The sequence below is a fragment of the Camelina sativa genome, chromosome 10 (assembly GCF_000633955.1).
Source record: "Camelina sativa cultivar DH55 chromosome 10, Cs, whole genome shotgun sequence".
Taxonomy (NCBI): domain Eukaryota; kingdom Viridiplantae; phylum Streptophyta; class Magnoliopsida; order Brassicales; family Brassicaceae; genus Camelina; species Camelina sativa.
Window position 1 is genome coordinate 6,682,067 of NC_025694.1, and position 11,763 is coordinate 6,693,829.

The 11,763-nt window shown below is 39.4% G+C and overlaps 4 protein-coding genes across 4 annotated transcripts; 3 read left to right on the forward strand and 1 right to left on the reverse strand.

Annotated features, from left to right (window-relative positions):
* LOC104717553 (protein GrpE-like) lies at nt 707–2,436 on the forward strand. The gene is made up of 5 exons (XM_010435137.2): nt 707–850; nt 1,126–1,533; nt 1,623–1,790; nt 1,877–2,005; nt 2,105–2,436. The coding sequence occupies exons 1-5, from the start codon at nt 707–709 to the stop codon at nt 2,201–2,203; spliced, it is 948 nt and encodes a 315-aa protein (XP_010433439.1). The 3' UTR covers nt 2,204–2,436.
* On the reverse strand, nt 2,529–5,163 carry LOC104717554 (phosphatidate cytidylyltransferase 3-like). The gene is made up of 11 exons (XM_010435138.2): nt 4,996–5,163; nt 4,486–4,709; nt 3,964–4,378; nt 3,732–3,873; nt 3,497–3,653; nt 3,356–3,403; nt 3,194–3,280; nt 2,988–3,116; nt 2,856–2,912; nt 2,692–2,772; nt 2,529–2,623 (listed from the first exon to the last, which is right to left on the reverse strand). The coding sequence occupies exons 2-11, from the start codon at nt 4,687–4,689 to the stop codon at nt 2,534–2,536; spliced, it is 1,410 nt and encodes a 469-aa protein (XP_010433440.1). The 5' UTR covers nt 4,690–4,709; nt 4,996–5,163; the 3' UTR covers nt 2,529–2,533.
* On the forward strand, nt 5,418–8,590 carry LOC104717555 (65-kDa microtubule-associated protein 2-like). Its single transcript, XM_010435140.2, has 10 exons — nt 5,418–5,576; nt 5,922–6,014; nt 6,100–6,303; nt 6,387–6,632; nt 6,715–6,930; nt 7,041–7,196; nt 7,277–7,588; nt 7,682–7,769; nt 7,852–8,000; nt 8,083–8,590. Exons 2-10 carry the CDS (start codon nt 5,943–5,945, stop codon nt 8,374–8,376), a joined length of 1,737 nt encoding a protein of 578 aa, XP_010433442.1. The 5' UTR covers nt 5,418–5,576; nt 5,922–5,942; the 3' UTR covers nt 8,377–8,590.
* LOC104717556 (protein HOMOLOG OF MAMMALIAN LYST-INTERACTING PROTEIN 5) lies at nt 8,814–11,681 on the forward strand. The gene is made up of 6 exons (XM_010435141.2): nt 8,814–8,999; nt 9,154–9,254; nt 9,615–9,724; nt 10,207–10,282; nt 10,401–10,544; nt 10,811–11,681. The coding sequence occupies exons 1-6, from the start codon at nt 8,906–8,908 to the stop codon at nt 11,543–11,545; spliced, it is 1,260 nt and encodes a 419-aa protein (XP_010433443.1). The 5' UTR covers nt 8,814–8,905; the 3' UTR covers nt 11,546–11,681.

Consider the following 11,763-nt stretch of genomic DNA (forward strand, 5'->3'; position numbering starts at 1 on the left):
GTTCAACTTTTTGTTTGTTTGTTTGTCTCTTAAAAAAGCTATAAATGTGGGCTCGCTTCCCATTGACAGGTGTGTTCTAACACAGGTTTGCGTTTTTGAATTAACGAGAATAGTACAGGGTAAAACAAAAGAAATGTAATACTACTCCATTATAGGCTATATTAGTAATCAAGGTAGTCATTTATAGTTGTTGAATTATAGATAAGTAGTTGAACATTAAATTTTCACTTTCTCCCATCCAAATGAAGTCAAATCTACACAACCTCTATAATTTATTTTTACTGAGTAGTAGTATATGAGAAACATACTGTACTACTATTTGTCCTGATTGATTAGTACGACTATATTATACCCAATCAGGACCAGGAGTTGGATGGACTGTGTCTGTCCCAAAAAATAGTAAAATACAAGTGCCTTTTGGCTTTTGTTTCTCTCTAGAGACTTCTCAAATTGCTATATTGAGTATGACGATATTACCCTCACTAACTCGCCGGATCAAATGAGTCAGTCTCAGCCACACCGCTCGTGCATCGGTAAGGGTATTTACGTAAATTGCTAAACCCCCCCCCCACCTTTCTCCCCTTCTCCACCAAGCACGGCTGTGTATGCAAGCAAATAAGCAGTTTCCTCAATTCAATTACATTTCTCTTCTCTTCTCTTCTCTTCTCTTCTCTACTCGTCTCTCCCTCTGATTGTCTCCCCCGTGATGTTGGTTTCGAGAATTTTGTCGCGAGTTTCCCGCAGCGCGGTCATGCGCTCCTCTATCTCCGCCGTCACTCTTCAGACGAGGAACCAGACTCCTATCTTCTCGAGCCGGTATCACTCCCTCGTTCGCGACTACCCACACAAGGTTTGATTTTTTGACTCAAATTTCATCACTTTCTGTGCCGAAGGGTTTTGTTAGGGTTTAAGAGGTTTCTCCAATCTGATCTCAATTCAGTGTTTCTAGAAATAATAGCTGAGTTCCGATAATGTTTCCTTGATCTCATGTGGTTTGAATTGTCAGATATGTATGTGTAAATGAGTTGATGCTCTTTCGTTTCTGCCTTAGATTTCTATAGGGGTTTTTTGCTTTGATTCATTTCACTTAGATTTATCCATTTTGCATCGTTTTGTTGGGGGCAGCTTGTTCCAGCTCAGATGTCTATGGATTCGTTTGCACTTCATAGGTTCTCTTTTTCTTCCTCTACCTCGCCTGAATCAGATGAGAAGAAAAGCAACTCTGAAGCAAGTGAAGAGAAAGCTACAGCCGAGGCAAATGAATCAGGAATTGACGCTGAATCAAAAGATCCTGTGACTGGTTATGCAGAAAGTAAGCGGAAAAGTGCTAAACGAGCTGCTGCATCTTCTAGTTCAGATTCTGAGAGTGATGATGATGAGTTGTCAGCGGATGATTTGGTGAAGCTCCTAGCTGAGAAGGAAGAAGAGATTAAGCAAATGAAAGATAAAGTTCTTCGTACTTACGCTGAGATGGAGAATGTCATGGACAGAACAAGACGTGATGCTGAAAACACCAAAAAGTATGCCGTACAGGTTAGTCTGCTACTAGAACTTGGTTTGCAGCTTTTTACTATTCTATAATAAGTTTGCTTAAGTTATGTATGTACATTATATGTATGCAGAATTTTGCAAAGAGCCTTTTGGATGTGGCGGATAATCTCGGAAGAGCTTCTTCGGTTGTCAAAGAAAGCTTCTCAAAGCTTGACACTTCGAAAGATTCGGCTGGAGCTGCTCCATTATTAAAGACCCTTTTAGAAGGAGTGGAGATGACTGAGAAACAGCTAGCTGAGGTAAATATCAACATATGTAGTTATTAGACCTTTAAGTTAAGCAATGGAGATGAGACCGGTTAAATTAAATCTGTGTGCTACTGCAGGTATTTAAGAAATTTGGTATGGAGAAGTATGATCCTACAAACGAGCCATTTGATCCAAACAGACATAACGCAGTGTTCCAAGTCCCTGACCCTTCTAAGCCAGAAGGCACAGTTGCTCATGTCTTGAAGGTAATTATATAAAGTTTGCTCAATTCTTTCTCTCTTTTATTCCATAATGTATTATAGTCTTAAAAATCAATTAGTAACTATGGGTGTCTACATGTGCAGTATGGATACACGCTCTATGATAGAGTTATAAGACCAGCTGAGGTTGGTGTTACCCAGGGAGAAGAGAACGAAGAAGAAAAGAAAGAGTCTGATGCTTAAGAAGAAGTTAGTTGGTTTTCATAAATTTTGCTACGGTTCTATGTTTCGAGTTCATGAACATCTTCTCGAGACTTTTGAGTCATAGTTTTCTCTTGTGGTTTGGTTATTCATTAGATGAACAAGATCTCGCATAAGTTGCTGGACATGGCAGGAGAAATCCTGCTTCTGTGTCCGTTTACTCGATCTCCCTGAAGCTTTAATTGCATGGGAAAAATACAATTTTACAGTTTTAATTGATTAATCAGATACAAATTATGGTTTTACATGGTCTGATACAACCAGAAGCTAACCAAAGGGAAAAACGCTGAAAACAGAGTCACCCTCATTTCTTTAAAACACCCCCTGTAACTTATCTTGAAGAATCTCTCCGAGCTTTACATAAAGCACTTTCTGCTCCTCATGTCCCAGACCCCTTGATATCTGCAGGTATAATACAATCAAATATTTACAATGAGTCTACGTAATTTTAAGTGAATTGTGATTCTAACCTGGTCTAGGATCATCTCGACGCTGTACTGATTTACAATGAACGAATGGATGTAGATGTATGCGAAAAACGACATAACATTCTGTTGAGGCAACAAGATTGGGTTAAAACTATGAAAAATTATCATATTGTTCATCTGTCATTGTCAATCTTAGTGGCTCTTACTTGGCAATCCATTCTATCTGTAAATCCTCCATGTCCTGGTATGCTGTCTCCGAAATCCTGTCAAAGCGACAAAACCAAGTTAAGATTCGCTCTGTGATAACAAAACCTTCTGATTGTTTGAAATTGTCTAACCTTGATCTTGAAAGCTCTTTTGAAACCGCTTGCGAAGAAACCACCAAAAGGTGCTATAGCGGATGCGAATAGACCGAAATAGAAAGCATGCCATTGGACAGGCAGAATCGAGATCTCTTTCCATGGAGACTGTTAAGCAACAGAGTTCAGTTTCAAAACAAAGACTTCGTTGTCTAGTTCTCATGAAAAGGTACTAAATTGCTTACAAATGGAGCAATCCAAAAGGGCAATGAGTAATACTCTGGCCTGAAGAGAGGGCCTGGATCACAATGAAGCCAACCAGTCGAAAAATCCTGCAAAGATGCAACATAACGATTAAGTAAAGGCCAAGACGAAAACCTCGCAATGGAGATTTCATTTTTGGTTACCTTCCTTGGACATGTAAGCCATTGGAATTGGCCTAAGACATTAGCAAACTGGTGTAAGAAGCAAATATATATCAGTCTTGAGACAAAAAGAAAGGGTAACGTTATAAATAAGTGGATCAAATGATTGAAGATGATTATTACAAAAAACGCAGAGATTATGGTTACTACTGATGCTCCAACGTAACCTTCCCATGTTTTCTTTGGAGACAACTTGATGAGCGGAGTTTTCCCGAAATAGAAACCGAAGAAATAAGCCGCTACATCGTTCATAGCAATAACCGCTGCTGGCATAAGAAACCTGCATAGATTTATCCATTTTAGAAGCAAGAAGTTAGGACCCGGGGAAAACGACTTATTACATTTGAATCCATTTTACCAGAAGATCCCTTCAAATATATTGGCAACGATGAAAGAAGATTGAGCAAGCACAACGATAAGGATCATATGTGTCCAAGCGTATTGCCCAAACTGATACCTATACGTCTTCTTCTTCAACGTAAGGATAAACCATATGAAACCTTAATGGAAATGAAACTGTTAGCAAATTTCAGAATGTGAGTGATGTTGGTGAAGAAGAAGAATAAGAAGAAAGAAACACACACACAAACCTGCAATGTACAAGAAGTACCAAATAATCATCTGGTACTTGATTAGACCACTCACAAGCTTGTAGATGAATCTGTCTGAAGAAACAGTGTTGACAAGCTGCTGTTGAAGTATACGTCCATAGACAAACAGCATAGCCGTGAAGAAGAAGTGCCAATTCAAGAGCCTGAAACCAGGTAAGCGACGCTCTTCATGAGCTCTTCTAAGAAGAAAGAAGAGCTCTCTGGCCATGAATATCTGTATAACCACAACCATAGCCCAGATGTATAGATGGCCCATGTAGATAATAAACATAACTCCACCGAGCATCCAGAGAGATGAGCATGTCCTTATCCACATTGATTGGTACTTGTTCCTATCACCAAGCAACAGATTGCTTACTCTGCTTACATTGCTTCTGCTCGCCTCAGCTAAATTCTGAATATTGGGAGAAAAAAAAAGACAATCAAATCATTTCAAGAATCTCAAGACATTTAACAAGAAAAAAAAAAGAGCGTTTGGCTTTATTATATATATATATATACCTCGCTTGATCGCCTGCGGTGGCGAATGCGGGCAGTGGGAGAGCTAGGAGCATAATTGTAATCCCTTGGTGAATTAGGAATGTTGGGATAATGGTTATCTCTCTGGTTACTACTCATTCGAGACGTCGATGTATTAGGATGACTATTCTCTCTCAGCTTTCTAATTCGAGGAGAATGTGGTTTGAGATCTTTCTCCATTGCCATCGAGGAAATGCTCTCAGTTCCTGGATTAAGGATTCTTCAAAATCAGTCAACGATGATGATTTGAGTTTCTTGTATTTTCAAAATGTCACGTCTTAATGAGCACAAACATATTCAAAAGAGATAACTTGCGTAACAAGCATTAACAAAGGATTTAGATTGAATGTGTAAAAGCCTAGAAATCTAAAATGATGTATCAAAGCACAACAAAGATGTCATATTCAAAAAAGTTAACATTTTGACCAACACATTCGACCGGTTAGAAACAAATGGGATACAATAGTTGCAAATAAAAGAGAAGGAACTTACAAAAAAAAAATGAAGCTTCTGGATTACTTGATAGAGATGATTGAAAATGAGAAACCCTAATTAGAGAAAACAAAAATGTGAAGAATCTCAAAGGTGAGGGGAAGATGAAGAAGGAGGGAGGGAGGTGGTGGATGAGAGCACCTATATTACTTTATTAGCGGTAAGGAGGCTTCAATCATTTTGCCGAATTAGAAAAAACCAGAATTACAAATAAACTATTCATGTCGCGCTACTCACGTTTATATAGGAGTGAACGACACGTATCATTAAAATACTATTTGGGCTGGGTCGTATATTTTCAGAAAGCCCATAATAAGTAAGGCCCTTTACGTGATGATGAGTCATCAGTGCGCTCACCTTTTTTGTTGTTGTTGTAGTGTTTTTTATCTCATTAATTATTGAGTTCCGTAAAGTAGGACCCATTTCTCCCGTTTCCCAACCTCCATAACCATAGTTTTTGAGATTTCTCTGTTTCCTATGCTACTCTCTTTCTCTTTCTCTCTCACCATCACAGTGACTATTCATCGGAGAGCTTCAGATCTAAAAAGAGACGAAGATAAAAAAAGAACACACTAATTTCGGTAAGTAAGCCATCTTCTTCTACTGCTGACTTCGATTAGTTTCAAGGCATTGACTCTTTTACTTTCTTTTTTTTGACTGTTTGAGTTCTTGCTTAGCTTTATATCACCAATGCAGCAGCAATGCTGTTCGATTTATGTGAAGTTAGTTCTTCTCGTCTTTGCTTGAGTTTCATCTTTTAACTGCTTTCTTTTTCTTGATAAAGAGCTTCACCATTCTTGCATTTTTGGGTCTTGCTTAAGGGTTTTGTTCCGAGGTTCAAATGCTCTTTCTGATTCATTCGGGTTTCCGATAAAGGTTGCAACTTTGGTTTCTGATTCAAATGCTCTTTTTTTTTGCTTTTGTAGGAAACCTTCTGATTCATAATAATGGCAGTGACGGAAGCTGAGAATCCTCTTGTTGGAGAATTTACTTGTGGCACTTTACTACAGAAGTTGCAGGTAAATTTTGTAACACACAAACGCAACCTAGCTTTTATAGTAGTAAGGTTCCAAGAACTCAATGGACACACTTTTGTTTATATAGGAAATCTGGGATGAAGTTGGTGAGAGTGATGAAGAACGAGACAAACTGCTTCTTCAGATTGAGGAGGAGTGTCTCAATGTTTACAAAAAGAAGGTTGAGCAGGCTGCAAAATCTCGCGCAGAGCTTCTCCAGACCTTGTCTGATGCCACTGTTGAACTTTCCAATCTCACATCTGCTCTAGGGGAAAAAAGCTATATTGACATTGTAAGTCATCTCTCACGTCTAGAAGTGGAATGAGATTATTAGATGATCTATAGGGTGATTCAATGTCTTTGTCTCGATTGCAGCCAGATAAGAGTTCAGGGACGATCAAAGAACAGCTCTCTGCAATAGCACCTGCTCTTGAACAACTTTGGCAACAGAAAGAGGAAAGGGTCCGTGCGTTCTCTGATGTACAATCACAGATTCAGAAGATATGTGAAGAGATTGCTGGCGGTTTGAATAATGGGCCTCATGTGGTTGACGAGTCTGACTTGTCGCTGAAGAGATTAGATGACTTCCAGAGGAAACTCCAAGAGCTCCAGAAGGAGAAGGTAAATTATTAGTTTGCATATGGTTGATGTGTGGTCTATGTTTGCCTTCAGGCCAGAACTAAACTGCTTTGTGTTTGGGTAGAGTGATAGGTTGCAGAAGGTGCTCGAGTTTGTGAGCACGGTGCATGATCTATGTGCTGTCCTTGGTTTAGATTTCTTAAGCACTGTCACTGAAGTTCATCCGAGCTTAGATGAGGCTAACGGTGTTCAAACCAAGAGCATTAGCAATGAAACACTTGCCAGGTTGGCTAAGACTGTCTTGACTCTTAAAGAAGATAAGATACAAAGACTTAAAAAGGTTAGTCAAAATCATTGTCTTTTAGATCTCTGACATGAGATGGTTAGTTAGGCTGGATAAGTTGTGCCGAAAGTTCTGAAACACTTGTTTGTGGATCTTGGTTTGTGCAGCTTCAAGAGCTAGCTACTCAGCTAACTGATCTGTGGAATCTGATGGATACTCCTGATGAGGAAAGGGAGCTTTTTGACCATGTTACCTGTAATATCTCAGCTTCAGTTCATGAAGTAACTGTCTCTGGAGCTCTAGCACTTGATCTGATTGAGCAGGTATTGTAAAATTCATAATGTTACTGATCAATGAATATGATAAGTAACTGTTTTTAAACAAATCCTGTGAACTCTTGAAGGCTGAGGTGGAAGTGGATAGGCTTGACCAACTGAAATCTAGCAGAATGAAGGAAATTGCATTCAAGAAGCAAACCGAGCTTGAGGAAATATATGCTCGAGCTCACATAGAAGTAAAACCAGAGGTTGTTCGTGAGAGGATCATGTCGCTGATTGATGCTGGAAATACTGAACCTTCTGAGCTACTGGCTGACATGGATAGCCAGATCGCAAAGGCTAAGGAAGAAGCCTTTAGTAGAAAAGAAATTTTGGACCGAGTTGAGAAATGGATGTCGGCTTGTGAGGAAGAGAGCTGGCTCGAAGACTACAACCGAGTATGTTAACATTGGCATTGTTATTGAATACGTTATTTATAAGACATAAGTTTCAGTGTGATGATTCTTTTGGATTTTGTTCTTGAATAACAGGACCAGAACAGGTATAGCGCAAGCCGAGGTGCACATTTGAATCTCAAGAGAGCTGAGAAAGCCCGGATTCTAGTCAGCAAGATAACTGGTAACTTCTGAAATTCTCCCTTATCTGTTACACATAAAACTAAACTGAGACTGAAGGATATATCCTGTTTTGTTTATGCAAGCAATGGTTGATACATTGGTTGCTAAAACCCGGGCATGGGAAGAGGATAACAGTATGTCTTTTGAGTATGATGGCGTACCTCTGCTCGCCATGCTAGATGAATACACTATGCTTAGGCAAGAACGAGAAGATGAGAAGCGGAGGCTGAAAGTAAGTGTTTTTTGCATCCTGTGATAAATCTGTTTGTTGAACCTTGTTACTTATAAACTAATCTTGCCTTTTTTATTATCAGGAGCAGAAAAAGCAACAAGAACAGCCACACACAGATCAAGACTCGGCCTTCGGGTCTAAACCAAGCCCTGCAAGACCCATCAGTGCCAAGAAACCAGTGGGAACACGAGCCAACGGAGGAGGTCTCAACGAAACTCCTATAAGGCGTTTATCTATGAACTCAAGCCAGAACGGAAGCAAGTCCAAGAGAGACAGTCTCAACAAGACAGCTTCTCCTTCGAACCTTGTAGCCACCACGAAAGAGGATCCTGCATCTCCAGTTTCTCGTGCTGACCCAGTTATGGCTTCACCGTGACAATATCAAAGAAAAGAGAGTTGAAGTGCTTACTTACACTTTTTGTTAGTTGCTAATTGGGAGTGAGTGATGTCTAAGAAACAAAACACCTAGAAACAAAACAAAGACATTGAGAGTAGAATGTTACATAGATGTTTATGTCTCTGTATTCATTGACTCAATTTTTTAATCTTTCAGAAATGTCGTAGTGAAGCTTCTTTGGTAGCGTGACTAATATGAAGTTTGGTGAAGGAAATACAGGGTTCTATTGAAGTATTTTATAGTTATATCTGGGCAAAATCGTTATATACATAAAAATAATTTGGGGTGTAAATTTAATAAATTTATAATGATTGCGAAGATATGTAAATATTAGAGAACTTCGAGGGATTTTCCAAAAAGATTTAGGACTTTAGTGCGACGCCGTTTCTTGTTTGCAATCCGAATTACGATTTTGTCCCAATCAGAAGCGCGTTAATATCAGGAAAATTTCTTCAACTGTCCGAACAATCGGAGAAATAAAGCGACGAAGCTCGAGAAGAGAGAATCTATGTCGAACGCAAACGAACCAGCGAGGACCCTTCTGCCTTACTTGCAACGAGCTGACGAGTTGCAGAAGCATGAACCACTTGTTGCTTATTACTGTGCGTTCCGTTTTATTTTTTTTTATTCATATGTAACCTAGGATAAACCTAGATGATGATCAAGCTCTGCGATTGATTTTATGATCTAGCTGTTCTTAGTTTTGGTGGGTTTTGTGTTTTTGTAATCGCAATTTAATTGGGTGTGGGTGATTAGGTCGGCTATATGCCATGGAGCGAGGATTAAGGATTCCGCAGAGCGAGAGAACTAAGACCACCAATTCGATTCTCATGTCCCTCATTAATCAACTCGAAAAGGTTTCACCTTTAACTTCTTAATTCTGAGTTTTTCTGATTTTAGTATTTAAGGATTAATTCTTAGTAATTTCATCATCTGATTGATTTTATATGTTTTCACAAGCCTGGAGAGTTTATTAATGTTAACTCTAAACTTAGCATAGGTTGGTTCGTGTTATTGGGAAAACGCATGTGTAAGCAAGAACACTTATGGTGAAATAGTTTAGTCTTGGATATATAACCAGCTATGATGATCCACCTTATCATATGTGTTGTTATCTATAATGTAACGTCTGTGTGATCATATTTTGTGACATACTTTATGAGTCATTTCTTGACTGGTTCCGGTTTTTTTTTGGTGATGTTTTTGTGTAACTTCAGGATAAGAAATCATTGAATCTGTCCCCAGATGACAATATGCATGTGGAGGGGTTTGCACTAAGTGTATTTGCAAAGGCGGACAAGCAGGATCGTGCTGGAAGAGCCGACTTGTAAGTTTTTTTGGCTTTCTTATGTCTGATTTTTATATTGAATGGCAATTTGACATTGGTAAAGTCTCTACTAATGTTAGGGTTACCGTCAATACTATTTCATTGAGTGGAATTAGATTTATTCTCTGTCTAGTAATTTTGTATTTGCCAATACTGGAAATAGCTAGCATTCAAGTACATACATATGTAATAAGTATGCAAATCCGGCAGACATATCGTTAGGTGATACTGTCCTCTGGCATCGAGTTTGTTGATGACTTTTAAGTTGTAGTTATAAATATATTTTTTGAATTCCAATCAAGTAATTAACCGGATGTATCCAAGGCTTATCACGACCTGTTATCTTCTGGCCGTTCTGCTTTTGTGAATTACCTGTATCTCCAGCCTTGACGTGTTGTTATTTACGGCACCTGCATTCATGTGACTCCTTTACAGAAGCTTGTGATGGATTTTCCAAATTAACTTTGTTGTTTTTGTGACAGGGGCACTGCCAAAACCTTTTATGCTGCAAGCATCTTCTTTGAAATTCTGAGTCAGTTTGGCGCGGTACCTCCTGATGTGAGTTCCTACTATTTAATTCACTTTACAGTTAACATCTCAAATCAAAACCTTGCACCTTAATAGGCAGCTGTGTCAGGTGATTGATATATTTATATGTAATGGCTCCCATTGACAGATAGAACAGAAACAGAAGTATGCTGTTTGGAAGGCTGCTGACATAAGGAAAGCCATTAAAGAAGGAAGGAAGCCCACTCCAGGTGACCCTGTTGATAATGAAGATGATTTATCCATCCCATCAAGCGGTCCTAGTGGCTCCTATGTAAGTTTCTCTTCTTCGCAATTTATGGTTTTGGAATATCTGAATATTGGCCTACCGTGTATGATGTCCCATAAATCAAAGAATGTGGCGTGGGCGCAAATGTTTATAGAACTTGCATCACGCTGATCATATCATCTAGCTAGATCTTTGTTTTATCAACTGTCGTAACACTATGATAGAACATAATTATCTTAGAGAACTTTTAAGATATGAACATCTGCATCAACTTAATTTATCAATCATTTGTGTATGTTAATTATCTACAGGATCTCGATGCCAGTGCTACCAACATAACAAGTCATCAAAAAACAGGGCCTGATTCGTCCCATGATTCAAATGATGATTCTAGCCATCATCACTTCCCTGAAGTACCACAACACCCTCTACCTCCCAGGTTTCATGACACTCCTAAAAACGATTATCCCACAGATGTGCCGCCTCCACCACCGTCTTCTTACCCTTCCAACGATCACCTTCCTCCTCCCTCAGGACCATCAGACTCCCCTTACCAGCAGCATCCTTACAACCATCAACCATATCACCAAGACCCGCCACAACACATGCCGCCACCACAAAACTACCCATCTCATGAGACTTCTCCAAATTCTCTCCCTAATTTCCAATCATATCCTAGTTTTAGTGAAAGCAGCCTCCCATCCACTTCTCCGCACTACCCCTCTCACTACCAAAACCCAGAACCTTACTATTCTTCCCCGCATTCTGCACCTGCTCCTTCTTCCACAAGCTTCTCATCTGCTCCTCCTCCGCCTTACTCATCAAACGGGCGTGTCAATGTTGCTCCGGTGCTAGATCCTTCACCGAGTCCAGCTCAGAAGTACCATTACGACAGCAGCTACCAGCCAGGGCCCGAGAAGATTGCAGAGGCGCACAAGGCTGCTAGATTCGCTGTGGGAGCTTTGGCTTTCGATGAAGTCTCGACTGCTGTGGAACATCTGAAGAAGTCACTCGAGTACCTAACAAATCCATCAGCCGGTCATTGAGTTTTAATATTTAATCTATGAAAATTGGGGTTAACGTGTGTGCCTGTGTTTGGTTATTAACTTTTCTGGCTCTGACTTCGTGTACAAATGAAATTGTGTGAAGTTTTCTTAATACATTATTAACTTTTCTCTACAACTTCGTATATTTATACTAGTACTAGCACAAAACTGTAAATCGGAGTTCCAATGAGCAGAGCTCCAAATTGGATATTTTCTTT

Bases quoted from the DNA above. Each gene is read 5' to 3' on its own strand.
- LOC104717556 (XM_010435141.2), top strand. From the start codon at position 8,906: ATGTCGAACGCAAACGAACCAGCGAGGACCCTTCTGCCTTACTTGCAA. The intron at 9,000-9,153 runs GTGCGTTCCGTT...GTGGGTGATTAG, and splicing joins ACCACTTGTTGCTTATTACT to GTCGGCTATATGCCATGGAG. The intron at 9,255-9,614 runs GTTTCACCTTTA...GTGTAACTTCAG, and splicing joins TCATTAATCAACTCGAAAAG to GATAAGAAATCATTGAATCT.
- LOC104717553 (XM_010435137.2), top strand. From the start codon at position 707: ATGTTGGTTTCGAGAATTTTGTCGCGAGTTTCCCGCAGCGCGGTCATG. The intron at 851-1,125 runs GTTTGATTTTTT...TGTTGGGGGCAG, and splicing joins TTCGCGACTACCCACACAAG to CTTGTTCCAGCTCAGATGTC. The intron at 1,534-1,622 runs GTTAGTCTGCTA...ATATGTATGCAG, and splicing joins CCAAAAAGTATGCCGTACAG to AATTTTGCAAAGAGCCTTTT.
- LOC104717555 (XM_010435140.2), top strand. From the start codon at position 5,943: ATGGCAGTGACGGAAGCTGAGAATCCTCTTGTTGGAGAATTTACTTGT. The intron at 6,304-6,386 runs GTAAGTCATCTC...TCTCGATTGCAG, and splicing joins AAAAAAGCTATATTGACATT to CCAGATAAGAGTTCAGGGAC. The intron at 7,197-7,276 runs GTATTGTAAAAT...GAACTCTTGAAG, and splicing joins CACTTGATCTGATTGAGCAG to GCTGAGGTGGAAGTGGATAG.
- LOC104717554 (XM_010435138.2), bottom strand. From the start codon at position 4,689: ATGGCAATGGAGAAAGATCTCAAACCACATTCTCCTCGAATTAGAAAG. The intron at 2,913-2,987 runs GTTAGACAATTT...TCGCTTTGACAG, and splicing joins AAAGAGCTTTCAAGATCAAG to GATTTCGGAGACAGCATACC. The intron at 2,624-2,691 runs GTTAGAATCACA...TTATACCTGCAG, and splicing joins TCGAGATGATCCTAGACCAG to ATATCAAGGGGTCTGGGACA.